This window comes from Rhipicephalus microplus, chromosome X (assembly GCF_043290135.1).
Source record: "Rhipicephalus microplus isolate Deutch F79 chromosome X, USDA_Rmic, whole genome shotgun sequence".
Lineage (NCBI taxonomy): Eukaryota > Metazoa > Arthropoda > Arachnida > Ixodida > Ixodidae > Rhipicephalus > Rhipicephalus microplus.
The window spans coordinates 133172155-133199503 of record NC_134710.1 but is presented as its reverse complement, the minus strand read 5'-3'; the positions used below and the strand labels follow the sequence as shown (position 1 = coordinate 133199503).

The following is a 27349-nucleotide window of genomic DNA, read 5'->3' as shown; positions in this document are numbered from 1 at the left end:
GATGGATGGATGAATGGGTGTATAAATTGAAGTGGCTGTACCCTTTAGAACGGGCGGCGGCTACCGCCACCTAGCCGCAATACTTAGTGAACCAACAACTAGATTTATCTTTTTTTTTTCTTTAAATAGTGAAGTTGAGGACTGGTACTTTGGAGAGAGGGGTTTAATTTTCACTCGTGCCTTGACTTTAGCCACCACTCAGATATCCTCGTTCTAGTTAATTCTACCCGCTTAACGTCTATTTTGCCCTCCCTGTCCCTAAACCCCAGTGCTTTGAAAAACTCTGCGCCATCATTCTGAACTATAGGGTGAAGCCCTCTACAGAACATTATCAGGTTTTCAGCAGTTTTCTTCTCCTCTCCACACGCTTTGCATAACGTGTCTACCCCTTCGTATTTGGCCCGATAAGTCTTGGTTCCCAATACTTCCATCCTGCAGCCTCAAACAGTAGAGATCGAACTACGCCGAGTATTATCATAAATCCTTTCCTTGGCAATTTCCTGCTTAAAAGTTTGATAGATATCTAGTGCTGACTTCTTAATCATGCCAATTCTCCACATGTATATCTCAGTTTCCTTCACTTTCTTCTTAACCGATAGGTCTTTTTGGTTTGGCCACCTGCTGTTTTCTAAGTATTTATCAGTCAATTTCCTGGTTCGCTTCCTCCATTTTGTATCGACATTCTTCATGTAGCTGTAAACCTTCCTAGCCCAACGCTCCTCCCCCATTTCTCTCAATCGCTTCTCAAACTTTATCTTGCTGCTAGCACCCTGCCCTCAAATCCCAAGTAACCACGGATATCCGTCGGCTGTCCGCTATGAATCCAAAGGTCGAAAAATTCGGATATCCAGAGCGGACACAGCACGGACATTCGCTGGACGTACAAGGAAGGTCCATTGACGGGATGTACTAGGTGGCTTCCTGGTGGATATCCGAACAGGATTTCAGTCGGACAGCCAGTTGCGAATGTCCACTGGCTATCCATCAAAGGGCCCCAAAGAACACATGAGAATTGAAATTAGTTTTGGAGTACTGCAGTGCATGAGCATATCCTATGCTCGCAGTCATCAGAAATTTTCTAAATCTTGTGATAATAGTGGGGCCTTAATTGCGTATGGTGATCCACAAGTGATCTGCTTTCAGATCTAGAGCTCATATCTCCTTGTATAGCGGCCGGAGTAGTGGCGAATGTGTGTATCTGTGAGCAGACAGTTTCCGTGGATGGCATGAGCTGACTCGCATGCCGATTCCCAGGCCAACACACACGCTGGGGAAACCAGAAAGCCCTTCAAGGATGAGGTATTGTTTTTTTTAATTTTCACGGCATTCTGAACTGAATGCGACGGTTAGTTGAAATGTAAAGGTCGCGGGATCAAATCCGGGCGGCGGCGACTGCATTTCCGATGGAGGCAGAAATGTCGGCCCGTGTGGTCAGATTTGGGTCACGTTAAAGAACCCCAGGTGGTAGAAATTTCCGGAACCCACCACTACGTAGGCGTCTCTCATAATCATATGGTGGTTTTGGGACGTTAACCCCACATATCAATCCTATTTTGAAACGTAAAAAAATATAGCATCTAGTTCAGGGTTTTTTAAGGCATGTGCACTTTTTGTCAGGGTTAAAAATATATGTGCTCGTATAATTTATGTTGTATACTGTGCATTGCTTGTAGTATATCGTGCACTTATCTTACTAGTTTTTGTCAGTCGAAAGTGACCAACAGTTTTAAAAATAATTGTTCCATGAAATCAATTAAATTTTTTTATCCCGTTGACCACTATAGCAAAAGATATACAATGAAACCATACACTCAATCTATCACTGAATAGACTAACTTTTCACTGCTGAACGTTTATTACAAATCACGTGTAAGAATACTTTAGGTAAATAAATGCCACGGAGCGAGCGCAACCCGACAAATGTAATAGTTACATGCGGTACACCACGGAGGAAGGTGATACACGGTGCTAGCGATGACACTGCTGCTGCGTCGCAAATGTCTCTCTCAAAAACTGAAACATGTCACAAAAATGGCGTTTCCAATTTAGGTTATTTGATAATATTTATCATCAAAAACGGTTGTAATACACCGCCTAATTGTTAAATATTATAAAGCTACTTTAACGACGTTGTTTATATTGACGGTGATCTATCCAAACAGCGGAGAAAAAAAAAGTTTCGTTTGGCGAGCCATCGCCCAGTCAAGCCAAGCCACTGGATTTGTTCTGTTGGTCCTGTGGATAATGGCGGCGTGCTTGTAGTGCCAGTGCAGATACGATTGTATTTTCTTCCCCAGCTACGGAGGTAAGACAGCTACATTTATTTATTTATTAAGATTACAGTCAAAGACTTCAGAACTTCGTATGAGTACTACAATGTGTTTCCGTCGCAGGTGCCAGCATGCCTAAAGCGAAGGAAAAGTCTTACACGCGCAAGAAAGCGTCATTGCAAACAAAGGCAATATTTCGGGATTTCGGATTTCAAGCCGGCAGCCAGCCGTCAACGTCTGAAGGAATCGGGAACTTCGAACAATGCAGTAGTGCGTGTGGTACACTACGCGCATGCAGTAACACATGCTGTGCCAGTGAGTGTGCGAGCATTTGCGTGCCTGGGGCTGACGAAAACACTGCGGCTACATCAGCAGCTACTCAGGCGGATTGCTGCAGCTCGGCGCCCCCTGAGGGCAGTTCGCCTTGCGTCACCGAAAGTGACTCAACGGACACATCGCCTACAAAATGTTCACCCTGTTCGTCCACCGGAGCATCGCACACTGAACCCGAAGGCTCGCCAATGCAACTCAGCGATGTGCCTTCTCCTGTAAGCGGAGTCCCGGAGGTACCTGTTTGTTCATCTTCCACTGATGCATTGTCAAAGCACAAAGATTTTGTTGTGTCACTGCGCAGTTGGGTCATCAAAGAAAATGTTACTCATACAGCTTTGTCCGCCCTTCTAAAAATTCTCAAGGTCAGTACTTTCGATTCTTCATCTCTGCCTAGCGACGCTCATACTCTTCTCGCCATGCCTAGAGATACACAGCGTGCACCTGTTGTCAGTTCAATGGCACCGGGACATTACTGCCACTTTGGGCTACAGAAAATCCTTGAGAATGCTTTGTCAAAAGCACGTTATGAAGGCAGTCATGTTTCTCTTGCCTTTAACATTGACGGGCTGCCAATTTCCAAACGCTCCACCATGCAGTTGTGGCCCATACAGTGCATGATTCGTGAAGATCGAAGAATACCACCCTTTGTAGTTGGAATTTTCACAGGCCCAGGAAAGCCTGCTTCAGCCTATGAGTTTCTCAACAAACTTGTCAGTGACCTGCAACAGCTTCTTTCCCAAGGAATGATTTTTCATGGGCACCTAATTGATGTTTCTTTGAAGTGTTTTGTTTTGGATGCCCCAGCACGATCATTTGTGTTTCAGATTAAAGGACATACAGGTTATTCTGGGTGTCCTAAGTGCACAGCTGAGGGTACATACAGAAACAGTCGACTCAGCTTCCCTACTACGTCATCCACTTTGCGTACGAATGATTCTTTCAGGCGTCAGATTGGCTCTTACCATCACCGGGGCGCATCACTATTAACATCACTGCCCATATACTGTGTGACCTCTGCACCACTGGACTATATGCACCTGTTGTGTTTGGGGATTGCGAAAAAGCTGCATAATGCTTGGCTAAGTAGTCCTTTAGACATAACGCCTTGGGCCTGCAAAGCGCAGACAATTCTCTCACCTTAATGTGTTGTTAGCACCATATGTAACGAAAGGTGCCCTGCATCATTGGCCGTGAATTCAAAGTAAAAGAAAACTTGTATGAGAAGCCATTTATTTCTGGCACCATTGGAGACCGCCAGGAGGCTCGAAGTAGTGCAGACGCGCTCGCTTCGCGCTCTGGATTCTCATGATTTTTAGTGGTGTTTTTCCGTCTGCAACCACTCGAAAACGTTACTATCAGCTTCAAGAAGTTCCGAGGAACGCCTGGGCACCACTCATGAGGATTTCTTGCCACTTGGAGGTGCCAAAGGACTTCAGAAAGCTCGTCACCCCTAGGACGCTCACCAAACGCTGACCTGGGGAGCCGCCGGCAGCTGCACCGACGCTGGGGACGCCCGCGTCGGAGCTTCATCCAGCTATGGCTCTCAACGCGGCGACCGACCAACAATACCACCTCCTAGACCAGGATGGTACAGCAGACGACCAAATGGATCAACTCCAGAGCGACCACGATACGGTGAGCCGAGACGCTATCGGCGCTCAATCGCATGCAGACGAGGACGCTAGCTGGCAGGCAGCGAAATCCACCAAAAAACGCAAGCAAGAGGCACTGGAGCGGAGACGCGGCAGCGCAGGGCTCCAGGACCAAGTTAAGACAGGCACGCCAACATTCAAGAAATTGCCAAAGCTACCGCCGTTGCCGAAGGACGATTACAAGATCGTCATTCGTCCAAACCAGGGCCTCCCGCTGAGAAACATTCTGACTCCTACGCTTGCGCAAGCAATCATTGAGGCATGCCAAGCTGGCATCAGAGATGACCATTTCATCCTTAGAATCAACCCAGGGTCAAACATAGCGATTCTGTCGACCAAATATGAGGAAGTGGCGGACAAAGTGCGTCTGATACGCGCCCTTGTGCTTAACGGCAGGGCTCACGCTGTCCGTGCATACGCCGCAAATGGAGACGATACTCTGAGAGGGGTGATTCACGGCGTACCGATGAACACCTCAACCGAAACTCTCATGGCGCACCTACGTGTCAGAACGCACGGTGTGGAGATCATCACTGCCAGAATGATAGGCACAACGAAAAGCGCAGCCATTACATTTTTCGGTCCAACGCTACCTCGTACCGTCTACTATTACGGGGGTGAACTCCGCTGCTACCCCTTCCGACCTACGATTCAAGTCTGCAAGGTCTGCCGAGAAAAAGGACACCGCGCGGACGTTTGCCCGCATCCGGATCGCCCCATTTGCCGGCTGTGCGGACTGACTAATCCAACGGATGGACATCCGTGTTCTATTAGTTGCGCCTCGTGCGGGGAGGCTCACCCCACAGGAGATCCAACTTGCAAAAAAAGACTTAAGCCGCCGAAGCCTAAACAGCCGCAAGTACAAGCAGGCCACAGTGATAAGCTTCAACAGGGCACTAGCAACGACCCACCGAGGACCAAGAATCTCCGCTGGTTCTCCTCTGAAGAGGAAGAAAACGCCTACAAGTCAGCAGATGACAAGCAAAGATCCCGGTCGCGTTCACGGTCCCCGGGCAGAAAGCCGCACCCGCCATCCAAGAAGAGCGCGCCAGCACCGACTCAGCAGAACCTCCACCGCGGTCCTCCAGGAGGGGGAGCCAAAGGCAACGGCGGGGATCAAGGATGCAACCAACAGGCATCATCACTTCCGGTAAGCTGGGCGGAAGCCGTGGCTCCCAAGTCTGCATGTACTCCCCCCATCACACAAAACGTACACTATCAAGCAGTAATCGCTGAAAACAAACAGCTTAAGCAACGCCTTGACAAATACGAGAACAAAATAATGTGGCTCGAAAAACAGCTGGCCCAACTAATGGGAGCCACCCCGAAAACTATAGTCCAGGCCTCTCAAAATCAAACTAGCAACCCAAGCGAAAAGCTACGGGACAATGGGCACATCCAACCGCAATCGACACCACCACGAGATCCTGTAGCCAATATAGGAACAGAACAAACAGCGACAAACCCCACTTTACAACAACAACTGCAGCTAATGCAACAGCACATACTGCAGCAAACAGAAGCCCAAATGAAACAGTTCTTTGTCGAATTTCAAGACCTGAAGCGATACGTTCATGAAAGCCTCGACAAAGAAACGAAGCGTCGACGTAAGCAGAGCCAAACGCGGTCCCAGGAGTCCGACGCCAAAAGCATGCTTACCTCAGACGCTGAAAGCACACCCACCTCCTCGCATCATGGCAATTAACTGACGCATAGCAAACGAGAATCTCACTATATGGTCCTGGAACTGTCGTTCCCTGCACAACAAGCACGCTACATTCACTCTATACATAAAGGCGGCGCTGGTTCCTCCTGACGTAATCTGCTTGCAAGAGGTGGGAACTAGGCCTAAAACAGTTTCTGGCTACAAACTGTACATGGATCCAAATACACCTAAGATTGCGACACTCGTCCGGAAAGAATTGGCAGCTACATGCATAACGGCACCGAACGAAGAGACGCAACACCTTATCGTAACGCTCTGGCCAGCGAAGAAAGGACGCCCGAGGCAGGTTATATGTAACATATATAGTCCCCCACAAGACAGAAAAGCAGAATTCAGCAATATCTTCCACTATTTGAACAACAAGCTTCAACCACGCGACCGCTTGATCATCACTGGGGACTTCAACGCTTGGCACACCACATGGGGTTATAGCGCAGACAGACCCAAAGGTACGCGACTTTTAGAAGCGATACAGCGCTACGACTACACACTCCTCACGACACCGGGCATACCGACTCGTATAGGAAACAGTGTCAACAGGGACACCACTCCCGACCTTACCGTAACCAACAATGCCGCGACCATGCGCTGGAGTGTGCTGGACGACAATCTGGGCAGCGATCACAATATTGTGCAAATAACATATGAAACAGCTCGACTGCGACGCCCGCTCGGAAAAGCCAGACTGACTAACTGGACTAAATATAGAGAGCAACAGGAAGTAGACGGGCCCAAGCCAACAACTATAGCCCAATGGACACAGTAAATTAAGGGTCTCTATGACAAGAACACCAAGATATATCAAACAACTACCGACGCACCTGCCATTGAGACCCACTTGACACATCTTTTGGAAGCTCGTCGAGGCCTCACGAAACGGTGGCGCCGACAAAAGCTAAATAAGAAACTCAGACTCCGTATAGCGAAAATCACGGAGGAAGTAAACGCATACTCAAAGGAACTTTACAACAACAACTGGCGCACCTTCTGCGATTCCTTAAAAGGCACATTAAGCACGAAAAAGACGTGGAACATCCTACGGAGTCTTTTGGATCCCTCTGCAACAAGAACCGAAACAAACGCTACCCTTCAACGGCTAGCTGGGGAATTTCAAGGTGATCCGGATCAGTTAATAGAGGAGCTGAAACAACGCTACACAGGAGAACGCAAGCGAAACGTTAGCCCAACACCCAGTCAAGAATACAATGGAGAACCCAACACTGAGCTCGACGCCCCCATAACCTTTGCTGAGGTTTATGCAGCGGCTCAAAGCTTCAAAAGAAATACAGCGCCCGGATTGGATGGCATTACAAATGCCATGGTACGGAACCTCAGCGATGAAGCATTACAAGCCATCACAAACCACTTTAATCAGGAAGTCTGGACACCGAGTGGAAAGATACCTGCAGAATGGACACTGGCACAGGTTGTACTCATACCTAAACCAGGCAAACGGCGAAGCCTTGATCAGCTACGACCAATTTCTTTAACGTCATGCATTGGCAAGCTCTTCGAAAAAGTTATACTCACTCGCCTTGAGCAATACACAGAAGAACGGGGGCTTCTACCAACATCTATGTACGGATTTAGGCGAGGAGTGTCTACCCAGGATATCTTCTTACTGCTCAAAGAGGAAGTGCTTAACCCAGCGCCAGGTAGTCTCAACAATCTACTCGTTGCACTCGACATCGAAAAAGCATTTGATAATATTGCGCACTCTACCATACTAGACGGTCTTGCAGCCATTGGATGCGGACAACGCATATACAAATATGCATCTGATTTTCTTGGAAATCGCAAGGCGCAGATTGGCATAGCTGGTACCAAATCATCACCATACGACCTCCCACTGAAAGGCACACCTCAGGGCTCCATCTTGTCTCCATTTTTATTCAATATCGGCCTCCGGAAACTAGTCCTCCAGCTGGAGACTGTACCAAACCTGGGCTGTGCCTTTTACGCGGACGATATTACGCTATGGGCAACAAAGGGCTCCTATGGAGAACGACAAGATGTACTGCAAACCGCTATAGACATGATTCAAGGCTACCTCACTGCTGCAGGCATGTCGTGCGCACCTAGCAAATCGGAATATTTGCAAATAAGACCCCCACGCACTCGGTCCAACCGTGCACCAGCGCTGCAGCTAGAAATTGCCGGACAGATCATCAACAGGACCCCAGTAGCTCGAATATTAGGCATGCACGTGCAAGAAAACAACAGCGTAAAGACTGCAATAGGCAAACTCAAACACATTGTAAAGAGTATTGCATCCCTTATAGCTAGAATTGCGCGAAGTAATGATGGGATGACAGAGGCCGACACGGTACGCCTTGTACAGGCCTTCGTTCTCAGCCGAGTCACGTTCGCTCTTCCCTTTCAATCAACACGCAAGCCCGAAATAGAGCAGATTGACAGACTCATCAGAATTGCGTACAAAGCAGCATTGCGACTTCCGAACAGCACAAGCACAGAAAAACTCATGGGACTCGGCATGCATAATACGTATGAAGAATTGGCCGCCGCCACGCTAATCGCACAGCGAGAACGACTCACCACTACGCTCCAGGGAAGAACACTGCTACAGAGGCTGGGATACCCTCTCACCCCTCAATATTGTGGCGATGAGACAGTCATTGCACCCAAGCAAATACGTGATCAAATAATCGTGGAACCAGTTCCAAAAAACATGCACCCGCTCTACAACAAAAAGCGCCGTCAAGCGCGAGCACGAAAACTCCTGCAGAGAAGTAGCGATCCAGACGCTTACTTTACCGACGTCAGTCTTTATCCCGCGCCACCACAAGGCTCCAGAAAACAAGCATATGCATTGGCAGTGACTAACCAAAGCAAAGTCGTGGCCTGCGCGTCCCTACGCACCAGATCAAGTGCCACCGCAGAGGCAGCAGCCATAGCCTTGGCAATCAGAGAAGCCGAAAGAAGGGGGCGCTCAGCGTATATTTTGACAGACTCACAAGCTGCATGTCGCTTATACCTTAGAGGCACACTTCCAAGGTGCGTCACTGATATTTTGGGGTCCATGTTGATGGAGGCACATGGCGTCACTTGGTGCCCAGGGCATGACGGCCTGGGGGGAAACGAGGAGGCAAACTGCGTAGCTCGCGGACTTACTGGCCGAGACGCAGGACTCTCCTCAGGACACCTCACAGGGCATCATGAAGAGCAAAGTGTAACAAGCAGGCAGATATTGGAAAACCAACGCCTTACAAGACGCACGTACGCCCCTCCACATCCGAACTTAAGCAGCCAACAAGCCCGGGATTGGCGCCGCCTCCAAACGAACACATACCCCCACATATCAAAACTACACGCAATTTTTCCACATATATACACAACAGGGGTATGCCCATGGTGTAGTAACCACACAGCCACACTTACACACATAACCTACCAATGTACCGAGCGGCCAGCCAATGCAGTATCTAGGTTGGTGCGCTCACTACAAACACTCACAACGTGGTCTTGGGAGGCACGGCTTTCCGAGCTGGCACTGGGGAGCCAACTGGTGACCCTAGACCAGGCCCGGCGAGCCGCTGTGGCCAGTGGGGCTCTACAAGAGGGCTCCACCCGGGATTAGTCACGTAATTTTAATTCTTCAATAAAGTTTATTCTCTCTCTCTGGCACCATTGATGTTTTTGTGGTTTCACAGCTTTCTGGTGTTAAATGTTGGCCATTAATAAATGTACGCAAGGTTGCTAGGTTACCCTGGCACGGAAAATTTGTTACTATTCCACTGCTTCATCTGTCTTGAGGGCACTAAAAGAAGAATTGATTGCATTTAGGATAGATTACCCTTCAACAGTTTTTGACACACCGCTTTGCTATGAAGAGATGCTTTGTTTTCTTAAAGGGGAACTCCGGTGCATTTTCGACCATACTGAGATAATGCTGTTTTCAAATAGTATTGACAATCCTGCAAAGGCTAAGGTGGTTAATTTTGCCTAGGTACTCGTCAGTAATTTTAATTAAGCAATAAGCGACAAGTCAAAACAAAGACCAAAACGGGAAGCTGCTCTGTCATTCATGGTGGGTATCAGATGAGGTCTCGAGAATTCGTCGCTGATGACGTCACGAGATCGGCTACACCCCGCCACGGCTTGCTAGGGTGCACACATAGCTCACATTCCTCTTCTGATGCGCGAAAAGCAAGTTGGCGATATCGACGCAGAAGCAAGCTGTGCCAGAGCGTCTGAACTTACTAGTGACAAGTTCAGCAATGATTGCAGCTACTATCTCAGCGCAGAAGCATCGCTTTTTGATTTCGACTCGCCGGCGCGTGAAGCATCTGACATGCCCCGAATCGATTTTCTTGTTGCTCAATATTGTAAGACCGACATCAACGATGACGAACACGTTGTATACAGCTGACAAAACTGAACTGTGCTAGCGTTGTCACCTCGTAGAAGAAAGCGCACGTTGCATCTGTCTGCCGGGGAATGCAGGGTTTTCCAAAAAGAGTAGGCCCTTACGTCACATGCACAGGGTGGCCTGCGTTTACTAGTGTGATTGCAGAATCGGCTACTAATTTTAAAAGTTGTTTTCCAAGAAACTGAATGACGTGGGGTGCATAATTTGGCACATATTATCACGGTACCAATGAAAACACATGTTTAAAGTTTTATTGAAATCAGTTAATATTGAAAAAACGCCGGAGTTCCCCTTTAAGTGGTTGTTACATGAAAGTTTTAATTTGTTGTTTTCTTGCGTTAAATGATATGTGGGCTTTAACATCCCGAAACCACCATATGATTATGAGAGACGCCGTAGTGGAGGGCTCCGGAAATTTCGACCACCTGGGATTCATTAATGTGCCCCCAAATCTGAGCACACGGGCGTACATTTCCGCTTCCATCGGAAATGCAGCAGCCACAGCCGGGATTTGATCCCGCGACCTGCGGGTCAGCAGCTGAGTACCTTAGACACTATACCACCGTTGCGTTAAATGTTAAGCCAAGCCCTGCTGATCCTAGAAAATAAGTGTAAGTGCTCCCTGAAAAAGTAATTACAACATGTTATTAAAAACTAGTCTTGGTTCCTACTGTACTCTCAAGTCGCGATATGAGCTCTTCACATGCTGGAGCAAGAAATTGTGATGTTCCCATGGCCAGGCGAGTATCCTGTATGATGTCGCCAGAATTAGTACTGTAGCCTAACGTCAAGCTAGTGTCGATGTCGCGAGGTGCACCTTGGGAAAATTGGCTTTACTAGTACTGAGGGAAAAATGGCACTAAATTGGGACGAAGAAAGAATGACCGCACAACACTGAGGAACAATGGAACTGAGGAACAACTGTGTGTGTGTTTATTACACGGGAAAATATAGAGCTGCAAAAACAAATAGGACTACAACACTTGCTCATAAAGATGAAAAGCAAGATGAATCTCTCACGAGTCAAAATGTCCAAAGTTAACAGCTCAGAAACATGTTCTCTTTTTCGAGGAGGGCAAGTGGAGGCTCACTGACACACGTGTCCTTTCTTCCTAATATGGAAGGCTTCGTTGATTTCGCACTCGATCTTGTTACGATATCGTGAAAGCATCTTTCAATTATGGAAGAGCTGGGTGCAGCTGCACGAGGAACAATGGGCTGCTAAGGTGCTGCTTGTTGAAGTCTTGAGATTGAACGGGTGCTCATTCAGGTGATTGTTCAAACATTGACTGGTCTGTCCAGCATAGGTGTAGCCACATGACAACGGAATGTTGTAATACATTGTTAATGCATTCCTCGTACTGTGTCCTGTGCTTCTTTATGCACGCATGCTCTTTGGGGTTACTTTACTTTTTCGCATAGGCTGCCGAGAAAGCCTTACGCCTGCTTTGCTAACGATCTTGAGTGCATGGCTCGCACCGCGTGCGTAAGGGATGGCGGAAATTTTTTGTCTTGTGCTGGGTATTTCCTGGTGCTTTGCTCAGCACAGGAAAGACAATAAATTTTTGTCGTCTCTTAGGTACATAGTTTGAGTCATGCGCTCATGCAAATCGTGTATCAACTGGCCCTTCAAGACACCCTTCTGGCTTTAATTCCAAAATAATCTATCTCGGCATTTGCTGTACTTCACACTTGCTCCGAGCTATCTCTATACACAGGAGATTTGTAGGACAGAGTAAACTGTCCTTCAAAAAAAATGGTGGCACCACCCCTTTAATATGACAGTTATTTGGTCACCATATTGTGCTAGCAGTGAAACGAAACAGCCACTATTGTGCAATAAACATTCACATTCTCCAAAGATAAAGAGGTGTATTGGTTGTGCTTGAATTAAAACTGATGTCTATGTGAGGACTGTTCATAGTGTTGAAGAGATATCCATGTCATAAGGGTATCTTAATTGTCCCATTGCATTGTTCTATGTAGAGCTCTAAAATGCTTCTGGGCGAATGACAGTTTTATGTATGATTATAGTTTATTGTACTTAATAAACAATAAAACTGTGTCATCCATTTTCAGCATGTGATGGAATTGAGCCCTGTGCTTTCCATGATGTGAATTTGTCTTATACATTTTTTTTGGCATTTCCCATTTCATGTTTGTTTTTGTATTTTTGCAACAGTCATATTTGTCGCCTGTTCTGCAGTATTGTATTGGAATGGTGTTTTGCATCATACTGGATTTTGTCAGTTTTTAACTTAAACCTTTTTTATTTCTTGCTAAATGTTCTTGACATTTTTTGTTTGTACCAAAGCTTGTGTCTTTATGACCCTGTAAGTTTTAATTTTGATATTACAAAATGAAATAATCACAGTTAACTTCTTTCATTGTATTACCTTCACTGCTAGAATTGTGTGGAGCTGTGCTTCTATTCTCATCATTGTGTTCACACTTCAACTTGAACATCGTACTTGATTTAATTAGTGTTTGCTTAATTTATTTATTCATTATTACTAGAGTACATGATTTGACCTAATGATAATAAACATTTTATTGCATCTGAGACCTTGTGTGAGCCCAATCTTCTTACGCTTTAGCACTTGTTCCTGGGCAAGTTGATGCCTAAGTTTGCCAAACATATGTTATTCTGTTTTATCGATGGTAAAAGCTTGAAAACAAATAAGCTTCTAAGCATGCACAGTGGCATGAAAGTTCGCTGTACTCTTTCACGTCGCTGTGCATGATTGTTTTTTCTAGCTTATACCATCAATAAACAGCTGGTAATTGGCACTCCGGATCCCTAGTCGTCACCTTATTTGTGTCCATGAATCTTGTTTTAATTTAGCATTGCACCAGAAATAATTTTAGCGCTTTGATATTTAATCTGCAGCAAAAGGGTTCTTGTGAAAGACGTTCAAGCATCAATTGCGAGAGTGCACAAAACCTCAAGGACCCTCGATATTACCACACACACACGCATATATATATATAGCTAGGTATTTGTGCTCACTCAACATCAGCCTCGGACAGGCCGCATGGACATTCAAAGGACCATTAGGGGGTAGATTATTTATGCACAATGAATAAGAAATCAATATACATATCTATTATGAACATATATGTACCTGTGTATATGTATAATATATCCCCTGATGGTCCTTTTAATGTCCGTGTCGGCTGTCCGAAACGGATGACGAGCGAACGTACAAATTTGTTACCTTTGTACATTCACAGTATGTCCATTGGACGTACATTGTACGTCCGCGGATATCTGATGGATGTCCGGAATATCCGAGACGGACGTCCCGACGTATTCCTAACGGATATCCGTGGTTACTTGGGATGATGTCCATCCCATATCACCTTGTACTCCCTGATTTGGTGTATTCCCGTGAGCTCCTAAAGCAAGCCTACCTATTCCACGTTGCTTAATTTCTAATCTTGCTTGAGTTTTTGATCTCATGCACAAGACCGCATTGCCGAACGTCAGACCAGGAACCATGACCCCTTTCCATATTCCTCTCACAACATCATACCTACTGTAATTCCACAGTGCCCTATTTTTCATTACCGCTGCATTCCTGTTACCTTTAGTCGTTACGTATATCCCCTTTCCATATTCCTCTCACAACATCATACCTACTGTAATTCCACAGTGGCCTATTTTTCATTACCGCTGCATTCCTGTTACCTTTAGTCGTTACGTATATTTCGTGTTCCCTCGGGTACTCAGTCCCATTGCTTATCTATACGCCCAGTTATTTGTATTTATCTGTTATTTCTAGCGTGACCTCCTGTATCCTAAGCTAACTACCTTCATTATCATTGAAAATTATGACTGCTGATTTTTCCTTACTGAACTTGAAATATAACATATCTCCCTCCTTCGTCCGTGTATTTACCCGTCAATTTTCTGGTTCGCTTCCACCATTTTGGTAATAGTCCTAGCAGCGTCATCCCTAGGTCGGAGAGTTAGTTCAGAACGCCACCGCTACCCTTATTTTTGTTGCATTGTCAAAGGTACAGTTTCTCTTCTTTAAATAGTATATAGGTGTTTTGTGGCCACGCGCAAAAGAGACTCGGCTGACACCTGAGGTCACCACCGGCGCTACCAATCTAATCATGATGTTGATAGTGATGATCAACGCTCACGAACACGTCACTTACCGCTCAATAGTTGTCACTTTGAAATTCAGCTTTTGTGCGAGACACGTGCGCGACGCGGCGCAAACAACTCTACAGGGGTTGTCAGCAGCCCCTTAGTCTGAAGCTTATTTTCTTTGAATTGTGCTCCTTGAACCAGTAAGCACTAACCTTACAACTCTTTTTCATCAGAATTCACAATTCTAACTGTATAAAATGGGTAACTGAGCGATAATTAGGAGTAGAACAAGCCGGAAATGTTGCTACGGGAAAGATACGATCAGCTCACGCCAGTCTGTCGTCTGCCTCTTCGTCTGTTAGGACGCGACACCACTGGCCCATAGCAATATTTTCTTCCACACAGCCTCGCTCGAAATAAACTGTTGGGACTCATTTTCACAGCGAAAGCTGTTGTGAGATCGCAACTCGGGTCACGCGCAGTTGTCCACCGCCACCGGTGTCCGTAGCCTCATCGCGCAAAACCTGAACAAAAAAAAAAAAAAAAAAATAGCGCTAAAGACACAGTGGCGCTCGAAACCTGGGTCTGCTGGGTGCCAGCCCAGTATTCTACCACTGAGCTAAGCTGGTGCTTGTGAATTATTATTGTTGTAAAACTTGCCTTAGACAGTCTTGATGTCGGGAACGCGCTTATAAAGCGTTTTAAAACGGCGAAAAAACAACCAGTCGTCCAACAATGCGAATAGCGTAATGAGTGGGTTGTCCAATGCTCCAACCCATTACAAAAGCTTGTTCTTGTTCCCCTGTCAACTGTGGCACATACCCAATTTAGCCATAATTCCTCATCGTCGTCAGCCATTGCATGAACAATTGGCACGAAATTCCTTGCAAATGCTTAGCGGATACCACGCTTCTCAAAATAATGACGAAAAATAGCACAGCGAGTGCCGGCCTACACTCAAAATTGTATTATTAATGCCATGGGCAACTACTGCAAGTGTGCTTGCAGTAGTTACCCATGGCATTACTAATACAATATATATGATATGGGCTTACGACCGAGAATATATAATTCGTGCTATCCTGTAGGCACACCACGATAATGCTTGTTTGTAACGCATTCAAGGTGACATCGCCGGGCGAGAAGTATGCAGAATTGCACCCATCTGCTTCTGTTTACAGAACAAACTTAACGAAACTAAAAAGCTCTCACGGCGCCAACTGTCTTCCCGCGTAGAGAACGGTTCATTTCCGATTTCGCACTGTAATTATTTCAATATCAATACAACTATGCAAGCGCCACATTGCTAATCGCAGGATAAAACCCTTGCCCTACAGCTATAAGATGCTAAAATAGGACTCTGCAGTACAACGTTCGTTCCGCGATCGTGATGTTCATTTATTAGGCACACATTTTCAACTTTCAGACTTATTCCACTCGTATAAAGCTATGTGTATGAGTGACTTGACTCGCTTAGTGTATACATTGCTTCAACCAGCTTAGGCACTCACAATAAACGATGCAAACCTTACCTCATTGACGTTATAGAAAGAAAAGTTGGGCGAGTTGATTTCAGGACATCCTTGGAAACATTTCGGCGCGCACACAGTGGCCGGGAAAACGAAAGGCGAGAAGACATGCAGGCGCGAACTCTCATCTCCGTTTATTGAAAGATGCATACGAAATGCATAGTTTATTTATTGCCCTTAACTTACGGTCGTGTATATAGAGGCCAGACAGGCCGGTGAATCAACACTCACATTAATGAACAAATGAAATCTTTGGGAAATAGCAATAACTCTCACTTAGCCGAGCAGCAGCTGCCAATGTTATCCTGTTTGGTGCGATACGAATATTTTGTTTTATAACAAAGACAAGCTAACTCGTGGAATAGTATAGAAGCCTTTCATATCAGAAGGTGTGCTGATAAATATGCGTGAGCAGCCCATCGATTGCATTATCACTGTCCGTGCAGGTCAATGATTGGATCGGGATGGATGTAGACCTCTCTTTCTTGTAAACAAAACACATATGTGGGTCAAGGGTGAACGCATTCTCATCTGCCCAACCTAACCTTATTCAAATAAAGTTGAAGCTACCGCTCGCACATTGCGAGATTGCAGGACTTAAAACTGGTCTGGACGTATACGTCGTCAATATGTGCAATAAAATATATTCAATATATTCCACGTGGTGTGGAATATAGGATTGCAAGGTATTCATTTTTATAATAAAAAGTGTGCAACTCTAGATACCACTTTGCGGCACTCGAGTCCCCTGGACAAATTGTTCTTGACAAGACAAGATCTCCTCCCCTCCCCCGGACACGAAAAGTGCAGTTGGACAAATAACTTTCAATTATGGTGAGAATATGTTACCTCGGACACCTAAATGTGAGAGGTCTCGCAGTATGCCAAAACGCCATGTGGTGTCTATTATGCCTTTCCTATATCTAAGGATACTGAAAGAAAAAAAATATTTATGAACAAACGCGTCGCGGATTTGTGCTTCGATGCGTAACAGGTGGTCAATGGTGGATCTACCGTCGCGAAAATCACACTGGTATGGGTCCAGTAGGTTGTTTGTTTCCAGGAAATGTATAGGTGTCGGTGGTTAATCATCTTTTCGAAAAGCTTACACAGGCAACTTGTTAGTGCAATGGGCCGGTATCTCGCTACAAAGAACGGATCATTGCCGTGCTTCAAAATTGGACCGACAATAGCATCTTTTCAAGGAGCAGAAATCTCCCGGGAAAACTATATGGCATTTTACAGGAAGAGTAACGTTTTTTCGATTGATTGATTTGTGGGGTTTAACGTCCCAAAACCACCATATGATTATGAAAGACGCCGTAATGGAGGGCTCCGGAAATTTAGACCACCCGGGGTTCTTTAACGTGCACCCAAATCTGAGCACACGGGCCTACAACATTTCCGCCTCCATCGGAAATGCAGCCGCCGCAGCCTGATTCGAACCCGCGACCTGCGGGTCAGCAGCCGAGTACCTTAGCCACTAGACCACCACAGCGGGGCAACGTTTTTTCGAGTTCCGGGATAAATTTTCAAAATTATCACTTACACCACGCGGTCAGAACGAGGGGCGGAATCACTGCAACAGTTTAGCGATGTCAGAAGCTCAGCCGAAGTAAAATGTTGGTTGTAAGCTTTAAGTTTTGTACATTTGCGTTCTAGTTTCTGTTATTGAATTCTTGTTTTGTATCTTTGGAAAGTTTGGGTATAGTTCTGGATATCTGCTTGAAGTGTGCGCCGAGGAAGTTCGCCTGATTTTCCATGCTGTCACTTTGTGTGTTTACGAGAGGGAATGAGTGTACTCGTCTTTCTGCTACCCTACTAACGGCATAGGTTCCAGACTTCAGTCATCTGTGCATATGAATTGACACCCGATAAAAACTTGCGCCAACTTTCCCTTCTAACCTGTCGGCGCGTTCTCCTGTCTTGAGACTTCATGTTTTTAAAATTTGTAAGATTCTCCTCTGTCGGAGAGTCCCGAAGCAGCTTCCATGCTTTATTTTGATTTCTACGTGCAGTTCGACATTAACTCTTCAAATTCAAGTCCAAGTTCTTACACCAAGGGACGCGTCGCTTGGTGGATTCCCCAGTTTGTGGGGTACACTTTGTTGCAGCATCAATAAGAAGAGCCGTCTACAGCTGAATTTATGCTCAATCCACAAATGTCACTCTAGCTTAGGTGAGTGGAGAGATGTTCGCGCTGCTCTCTAATGTAGCAGTTTTGTTTTGTCTAGAGAGCGATTATTTCTTTTCCACGCAGGACAGGCACGAGACTATGCTGGATGCCCACCATCACATAGCATCTTCGGCTGAGGTGCACTGGCACCGTGACCATGGAAAATAAGTTACGTCAAACACCACCCAATTTTCGCGCCTCGCTATGGGCCAACCGAACGTGTGAACCACAAAACTCGAATCCGCTACAGCAGCACTGTATGCGAAAGACGCCATTTACAGACGACAATTTCTAGCGTCCTGTTTGTGTGAGTAATAAGAGAGCAATTAACAGAAAATCAAACAATGAGAGACACTTGCGGGACGCTACGTGTCCAGTAGGCGCGCATCTGTTCTCCAGTTGGTTGTGCTGCATCGATTCTGTACCAACTCGACGAGGGTTACGGTGATTTTCCCATCGCCTTCGGTGTCCAGTGGAATCCCGGCAGCGAAAGTGTATAGCCTTGTGTGAGTACGGCTGGACGGTGTAAGCTCACGCACCTTTCCCGTGCCGTCCAGCCGCGTTTTGTGGCAACGCCAGCTGTATATAGCCTGCAATGATGGAACGTCACCGCGTCGTCTGCCAGCGCGCGCGGGCTGATGGGATTGCACCACGCTCCACCGTCGACCTCCGCGGTGGCGTGCACTCGTGTCGCGGCACCGCACGCGTGGTGCCCTGACGAACGTACGGCACGGCACGAGTGCACTAAAAACACCACCAGTGCCGCCAGCCGAAGTTGCCAATAGTTTGCGCCGTGAGGAATATATAGCGTAACATAGGTGTTCTGTGTTTCCACACAATTGTCTGCAAGATAGCAGTTTCATAATCAGAAAATTCAAATGAAAAACCAACACTGAAATGAACAAAATGTTTGTCGTAAAAACTTGGCAACATTGTTGCATATTTCAAAGTTGGTCAACATTGAAAACAATATTTTATTTAGGATATTAAATTAGCAGTTATTAACCAAATACGCAAGAAGTATTTATAACTATTTAAGCATCTACCTAAAAAAGTTTATAGTTGTAAAAATCAAAAAATTGACACAAACAATTTTGTGAAAATCTGGCAACATTACTGTTTATTTGAAAGTTTGTCAACAATAAAACCCATGTTTTAGTTTTGAAGTTTGTGCAAACAAACGGCATATAAACTTTAAAAAAATGTTTGTGTCTATTTTATCAGCCACTTTGCATAGCTTTACATTTTAATTATTTACGGTACAACAAAGAACACAAAAACTTATCATAAAAGTTTGGCAACACTGTTGTTTATTTGAAACTTTGGCAACCTTTACAATCCTATTGAATTGAAAAAGTTTTGAAAATATACAACCTAAACTTTTAAAAATTATTTAAAACTATTTAATCAATCCCCTAATACAGCTCTTAACTGTAGTTGCCGAAAGTTAGACGAGTGACACAAAAAATTGTTTGTGAAACGTTGGAAACATTGTTGCATATTCAAAAATCTGGCAACAACCATATGTTTAGATAAAGTATTTATGCATGTAAAATTGCGGAATCTATGCAAGCAAATAGCAAGCACAGGAATGAAGGAAGTAAAAAAGGTCTCGCATGCTAGGTACGCTTGATGGTACAGCTTCAGGAGACGTAGAGTTTCATACAATAATATTACTGTATGAAACTCAATGCCAAGAGTAAAGTGTGGCGGAAATGACGTTTAAGCGGCCATATGCAATGGTGTAACGACGGCGTAAAACACCTTTCCTTCCTCGGTGGCGTAGAGCTTATGGGGTGTGTTCCATCACTCACCGTAGACGGCTAAATAGACACGTGCCTTTGTGAATACGTGCCTTTGTGAATACGTGCTTTGTAAATACGTGCTTTGTGAATACGTGCCCCGCCGCGGTGGTCTAGTGGCTAAGGCACTCGGCTGCTGACCCGCAGGTCGCGGGTTAGATTCCCGGCTGCGGCGGCTGCATTTCCGATGAAAGCGGAAATGTTGTAGGCCCGTGTACTCAGATTTAGGTGCACGTTAAAGAACCCCAGGTTGTCAAAATTTCCGGAGTCCTCCACTACGGCGTCTCTCATAATCAAATGGTGGTTTTGGGACGTTAAACCCCACAAAATCAAATACGTGCCTTTGTGAATACTTGTTTGATGAACAATTTTAGTATTGTGGCGTACGTACTACGTGGACGTGTGGTGCTTGTGTGGCTGGGGGTCGATCGGTATCAGTTGGACTGTCGTTTGGGTGAATTACTTAGACCAACACTTTTCATTCTTCCTTTAGGCTTCGACTTGCGTAAGTGCGCGCGACAGATACGGTATTCGCAAGGTGAAAGAAACGAGATGTGAACAGTCATTCACCCGACGTAACAATTTTGCTGTCGCCGATGATGACGATCTGTTTTCTTAGCAGTGTCAGTTTAGATGGGTTATGCAAAGGAAAAAAAATAAAACGAAATTTTATTGCTTGGGGCACTGTCTAGCTCAAAATGACGACCTTCAAACGTCTTTCTAAAATTGGTCAACATTGCCCGCAGTGCCGCCGTCTTGTGCTGCAAAGTGCACGCAGTGTATTGTGGGAAAGCATGCATAAACGAAGCTGTGTTTGTTAAATAGAAATGTACGTAGCACTGTCATTAGGCCTCGTGTGTGTGTGTGCCATATTTATACAAGCGCCGTCTCCTGTCTCATTGTTGGTGATACGGTAGACAGAATCACCACCAACTTCAGCCTTTGTAACGAGCCCATAACCATTTACCCTGGAAAAACATTTTGTGACAAGCAGTTCGGCAATAAACTGCTAGTTTATTGCCAAATTATTTCAATATTTTTTCAGGGCATCTCCAAAGAAGTGCTAAACACATATGACAGACTCCAGTGGTACTCCATTTTTGCTTCAAATAGAAAATGATTATTAAGCAAAAAATATGTGCTCAAGCTAAGTATACGAGATAAACATCCATGTTTCATAAACTTTCTTTCAAAAGTAGTAGCTTGTGGTTCGCTATATGAAGACCTTTCCAGCAATCAAGGAAAATAACCACTGAAGAATGGCCAAAAACTATATGTGCAGTTTGTCGGTGAAGCAGGCGGACCTTTGCAAAAAATTGATTTCCGAAAACCACATTGTGCCAGAACTGAGAGCAAGCTGGTTTCAGCAAACGTATGGTGACCCGAGATAATTGTACATGTTCATGCATCTTACAAGGGCTGCTTGTTGGCGAGATGGGGTAGTAGTTAGGCAAGTGCCTGCCATCAGGTGTGGAGACGCATTGCATTCCTGGTCATCAAGTCTTTAAAAAATTGCTTTAAAAGGTCAAGCTCAAACTTTCTTGACAGGATTAGCACACAGCCATACTTATTGAATCCTGCATATAATAGGGTTACCACTAAGGTTTGCAGCTACCTTAAATGAGCTGGTCACTTTTTGAAACACCTCGTAGGTCAATAACTATTGGGTTCACAGCAAATTTTGCAAATTGAGCAATTAGAAGCAACAAAGTTATAACAATACTTCGTTTATAATGCATAGACAGTCTTAATGTCAAATGAAGCTTCCAGGAGGGTGAATTTACTTTTGCTGACGCTTCTGGTACCATCATTGCAGTCTATACTTACTGGTATCTTGCACGATGTAGGTCGTGCCACTGATGACAATCTAGTTTTTTCTAGGTAAACTTCATGATTAAAAAAAAGATAACATAAATTAAACTACATACTTTCTTACAGTTTAATAAGGCACACCATAGAGGTAATCTGGGGCTCTTTAGTGGATTTTATAAGAGAGGTCTGTGTACAGGATATGTATGGTAATCTTTCAGTGCTCTATCTTTGTTTGTGCAATACTTGAAACCTCTTTGTCTATAAAAATTTCTACTAGGCAAACAAGCTCCAGCACCAGGTTTGGCCCTTAAGCAGGTGGTAAGAGTGAGCTCAATCATAAGCTTTTCAGGAGCACCCACCCAGGAATCTAGTAGCTACAAGGCAAAACCTCCAGTGCACGAAGAAGGGCATGGAAAAAGGGTGCAGGTCACTTCAGGAGGGCATCTCCTGGCCACCATCTTTCCGTAGCCATGAACTCGTACTACCAATGTTTATCAGATTCTGCTAACAGATGATAGACTTGGTGCAAATGTTGCTTCTCTATTGCAAGATGGCACATCAGACATTCATAGTCCCCTCACCGCAGGCCCTTACATTTACTTGAAAATATTTCCTAGCACGGTGCCCCTTTCTCCTTCCCATGCAGCTGTCTCAAGCTTAAGTATGCAGCTTGTCACACTTTATATAGTTGGTGCCATGCAGGGACCACTCCAGCCGTCGTTATGTGTACTGTAATCACTGGAGCTATCAGACAATGTAGAATTAAAGCCTGGTGTGTATGCTTAAAACCAGTGACCACTTGTGCTTGTGTGCCCTGTTGCACACCTGCACAAGATTGTGCTCACCCTGTACAAGAGACTTTAGTTCTGGCAAATGCTGCTCTTGTATTCACTTAAAGTGTTGGGCAACACATCATTTTGTCCAACTGTGATCGCTTTTACTTATCATCTGCATAGTTTTCCAGGTTGGTCACAGTACAGAAAAAACTTTTATTTTTGGGAGCAACACATTTTTAAGTTCACAAGACTCCACCGAATCACTTACAACATATGCAAATAGTGATATGCTGAACTTCAGCACTTTTTTGTCCTTACAAAGGTAAACTGACTGTCATCTTTAGTCTGTCATGATGCACGAGCTTTAACATATGGTCTGTTGTCATCTTGTGTCAACGATGCCGCATACATTCCAATAGTTTAACAAAGCTTGTAACTTGGCAAGATGGTACAGCTTCAGGGAGTGAATGAAGTGCAGAATTGAGATTCACATAATGCAAAAAACACAGGACATGTTTTAACTTCCATTTGTCCTAATTCGTGGCTATGCAAAGAAGTATGTAAGTAAATAGACACATGAGCAATATGGCAAAATTCAGTCACAGTCATTTAACATAAAACATCACAAAACAATGCTCAAGGAATATTTCTGCCTTTGTAAGTTTCAACAGATTTGTTGCCAACACACACACAGCTGCCTGGAATCCTTATCTCATATTTGATGTCAACGAGATGCTCGGCCACTTGCGCAGCAATAAGCAAGATTTTTTCGGCCACTCTGAATAGCTTGTAAGTTCACTCCTTACGACCCCTCTCCCCCCTACCAATTATTATATCCCAGATATGGGTCATTATATTAATCATGTCACAACTATGGTCATTAAACATGAATATATGTGAACCTTATGAAGGCCTTATTAAAATATTTCGTGATCATGACACAGAAGCCTTCTTTAAAAAAAATGTGAAGCAACATCGAGACTTATATGCACCAAGAAAATTCTAACACAACATATATCGTAAGGATGTGCAAATATTGTTATTTAGCATATCGAATTGAATACTGATGTATTCTATTCAGTAGAGATTATACGTAAAACTAAATATTTTTTAAATAGTTCACTGATGTTTCAAAATGTTAAGGGGGGATGTGCCTTTGACAATGAACTTTTTTGTTTCTGGTCGGACAATGATGAAAATTGGCACAGACACTAATAATGGCCTCACCGTGCATCCAGAAAAATTTCGAGGTGATAGCATAAATAATTAATGAGAGACAAATTATTTTTAATTGAACCGCGTGGAGGACCTGGAGGATTTATAAAATGAGAAAAGTAGTTGGGAATTACTGCATACACAGCCAAATGTATGTTGAAGGGGGCTGCATTATCAAAATTATTTTTTTTTGCAACACTAAAACTTGTAGTTAACGTTTTCTTCAGTGACACTGCAATGAGCACACTTGCACTATAAACAAGAAACCCTATAAAAATATTTAGGAGTAAAATAAAGAACTAAGATCGCAGACTCCTGAAGCACAGTTCAAGGAGCGTTACAAAATAAACGGAATCAAAATCTGTGCAGTGGTTGCCTAGATATCTGCTCCACGAGCTGAGAATAATGCCCCCCCCCCCCCCCCCAAAAAGTATTGAGGAAACTGCATTTAAAGTTTCAACTTCTCTTTACGTTTCTAAAACACCTGAAAGTTGTGATCCTAGGTTTGTCTTGTAATATTTGTCTTCTCAGGCATCTGGTCTCTGACCAGTGTGCCTTGGTTGCCTTTTGTTTTTCCCCATAACCTTTTTTTCATGATTTACACAAAACAAGTATGGATTTCAAACCAAGTTCTTTGTATGAAGGAATGGTGTGATTGGCAATGCAGAAAAGATTGTTATTGAATAAGACCACATACTGAAATGACTACACATATTTCTTGTGCTGAAGTTGTAATTAGCGTAATTAAGTACTTGATTACAAATAATCACTGAATATTTCTTCATTTGAACAGAAATTTATTGCATCAGAAAAATGGACCCGACCATGACGGCCTATGCCTTCTTTCAAAATAACAAAGTTATGGGCAGAAGTCTGGTGGCACAAGAATTTTTAACAGTATATTTATTGACGCGAAACCGACATGTAAAAATTCGTGCCCCTAATTAATACATGCTCTTTTGCCACTTTAGCCGTGAAACGCATCATCATACGGCCAGTCGTGGAAACGCTAATCTACGAGGCTTTTATTGCCTCAGAACATTCATGGACGTTCGTTGCGATACCAAGCACGGCTCCAAGCACGTTTAATCGCATCACAAAAGCTCCATATGACCGTGGAGTGCGCGGCCGCGTGGACAGTGCAGCCAGCGCGTAATGCATTTGCCGGCGGCGTTCTGTGACGATGCGCAAAAATGTGTAACTACGATGACAAAAAAAAAAAAAAAAAAAAAAACGGCGCGCACTACGCTTGGCATCGCATTTTCGAGTGACAACGCGCAAAACTGTTAGCCGCTGTTTTGAGCAATCCATGGCTGTGTAGGGGGGGGGGGGGGGGGGGGGTGACGAAGAGCTTGACTGTGTGGTCCGCTGCCGATGCGTAAATGCCCGTACGTGGTTCACAGGAGCTATTGAGTGATGTGCTTCATTTCTTGCGAAGAAGCACGTCGCAAAGAGTGCGCTAACGCGTCTTTCCTGCCCGCACACCCGCACCGCACAAATGGGCGAGAGCAGCCGTCTCTGTGACGTCAGGCAGAGCGGCTTTCAACTTTTGGGCACTGCGCCGCATAGAGTTTCTCAAAAATAGTATTGTGGGAAACTCTATGCTGCGCCGTGTCGCCTATAGGCAGACAGAAATTAGGTGCCTTTTTCTTTTCCTTACAACCACTACCACCACCCGTGACCATGACCTACTACACTCCTGACCTGTTCAGATAGCGGGGTTCCTATGGGAGCGCGTGTCCCCGCTCTCGTTCAATCGCTCGCCGTAGGTGGCGCTACCTATAACCTGTTCGTCTGCTACTGTGCGGCCGGCAGGAGGGCGACGGACTGATACCATGCGTCTGCTTCTGTGACAAACTGCCTATACGTGTGATTGTTTTTTGCTGAAAAGGCTAACGTGTGCTATGTGTTACATTTTAGTAGTTAGGCTATACTGGTTGATTGACTTCTAAAGCTGTATATTTGCGTAGAAATGTCTTGCTGCATGGTTGTTTTTGCCATTCCAGCCTAAAAAAACTTCAATTTAGTATTCATAAAGCTTTTGACTAATAATGTACTCATTGGTAATAGAATATCAAACTGATTTTAGGTTGTTTAGGACGCGTCAGGTGAAACGCAGTGCCCCTGTTGAGCACTTACCTTGGACACTCGCCCTGGACAGGTGTTACACTTGTAGTCAATTGATAGAAGAGAATAATGCACATACGCCCACGGACGCATATCAAGGAGAGACACAGGAATTGAAGCTTTAACTCTTACTGTGACCTACACAACAAAAATTGTGCGTCAAATTTCGCTACGGGAGTTTGTCTGCTGGAACGGGGAGCGCTGGCCGATGCGCGTTTCTATGATTTTATATGTCCGTGCGATGAGACGATATGGTAAAGGCAGTGATGTGCCTATCGAGGGCAACACATTGCGACCCCAATAAAGTTTTTATCGTCATCATTATCATCATCTTGTCGAGCATAGTTAATAATAATAATAATAATAATAATAATAATAATAATAATAATAATAATAATAATAATAATAATAATAATAATAATAATAATAATAATAATAATAATAATAATAATGTTTTATTTTTCATCAATAGTTTGATGAAGGACAGCGGCAGGTAAAAGCTGCTCTTCGAAAGAGGCAGCTTGACATAGGCCCACAGACGCCTTTAGCGTCTGGAACCATCGTGATTCAGTGTGAACAATGAATGCCTAACAATAGTTTTTTTATCTCGTTGGACTACGTTTTCATTCAAGAAATATTTTCATAATAAATTTTCCTTCATTTGTAGAAAAGTTCCCGTCTGCTTGCCACTGTGACCCTTTGTGTGCTTTTTTTACGGTTCTATTTCTGCTTCAAACGTCCACACGAATGCAGCCAACTCTGACGAGGAATCATATCGCTTTATTTGCCATATTTTACACATTCATACACAATTCATGCACAATAAGAACGATTTGCACTGCCACAGCGATGGCTGAAGCAGACGACAGCGAACAGGTGCTGCCTAGCGCCACGCCGCTCGTAGGTGACGGCCCTAGCGGCAGAAGGTATGAACTAGAACGTGGGCGCTGGAAGAGGTGCTCTCTGGGCAGGTCAGGAGTGTAGTAGGTCATGCCCGTGACCACCACCAACTTTTGCAAGCCGCAAGCCGGCTCGCACGCATGGCTCTTCCTCATTGGCTTCCCCATCGGCTCGCTTGGCAAACATGGCGCTTGATGAAGCGGGCGCTGCAGCGACTTGGAAAAAGAATAGCTGATTTTATCGTTGTGACCATCGTAAGCGCTGTGAGACTTCCGGGAAGGTATCGGTCGCTAGCCAGTGTTCACTGCCCCTTCAGCACGTGTGATCGATAGCGGAAACGAAGAAACGAGCACTGTGTAGAAAGTGTGTTCGCGGATGCGAGTGTCGTCGCTTCGTGTGTTTCCTGAGTTGTACCGTCCATCTTTCAAGTGTAATCGCAAAGAACTTCGAATATTTCCGTGAAGTAATCATCCAGCTTTCTAAAGCAGGATATGCGTTTAGTGCTCGCCGAAGTGAAAAGTTTGTAATCATCGCAACAA

The 27349-nt window shown here is 44.7% G+C and overlaps 1 protein-coding gene and 1 long non-coding RNA gene across 2 annotated transcripts; both read left to right on the top strand.

Moving 5' to 3' along the window:
- The first annotated feature begins 153 nt into the window (after nucleotides 1-153).
- On the top strand, nucleotides 154-20825 carry LOC142775764 (uncharacterized). Its single transcript, XR_012886994.1, has 2 exons — nucleotides 154-1299; nucleotides 18021-20825. It is a non-coding gene; the product is annotated as an uncharacterized LOC142775764 (long non-coding RNA).
- LOC119166667 (uncharacterized) lies at nucleotides 2174-12934 on the top strand. The gene is made up of 2 exons (XM_037417988.2): nucleotides 2174-2305; nucleotides 2394-12934. The coding sequence occupies exon 2, from the start codon at nucleotides 4140-4142 to the stop codon at nucleotides 5958-5960; it is 1821 nt and encodes a 606-aa protein (XP_037273885.2). The 5' UTR covers nucleotides 2174-2305; nucleotides 2394-4139; the 3' UTR covers nucleotides 5961-12934.
- Nucleotides 20826-27349: the final 6524 nt, after the last annotated feature.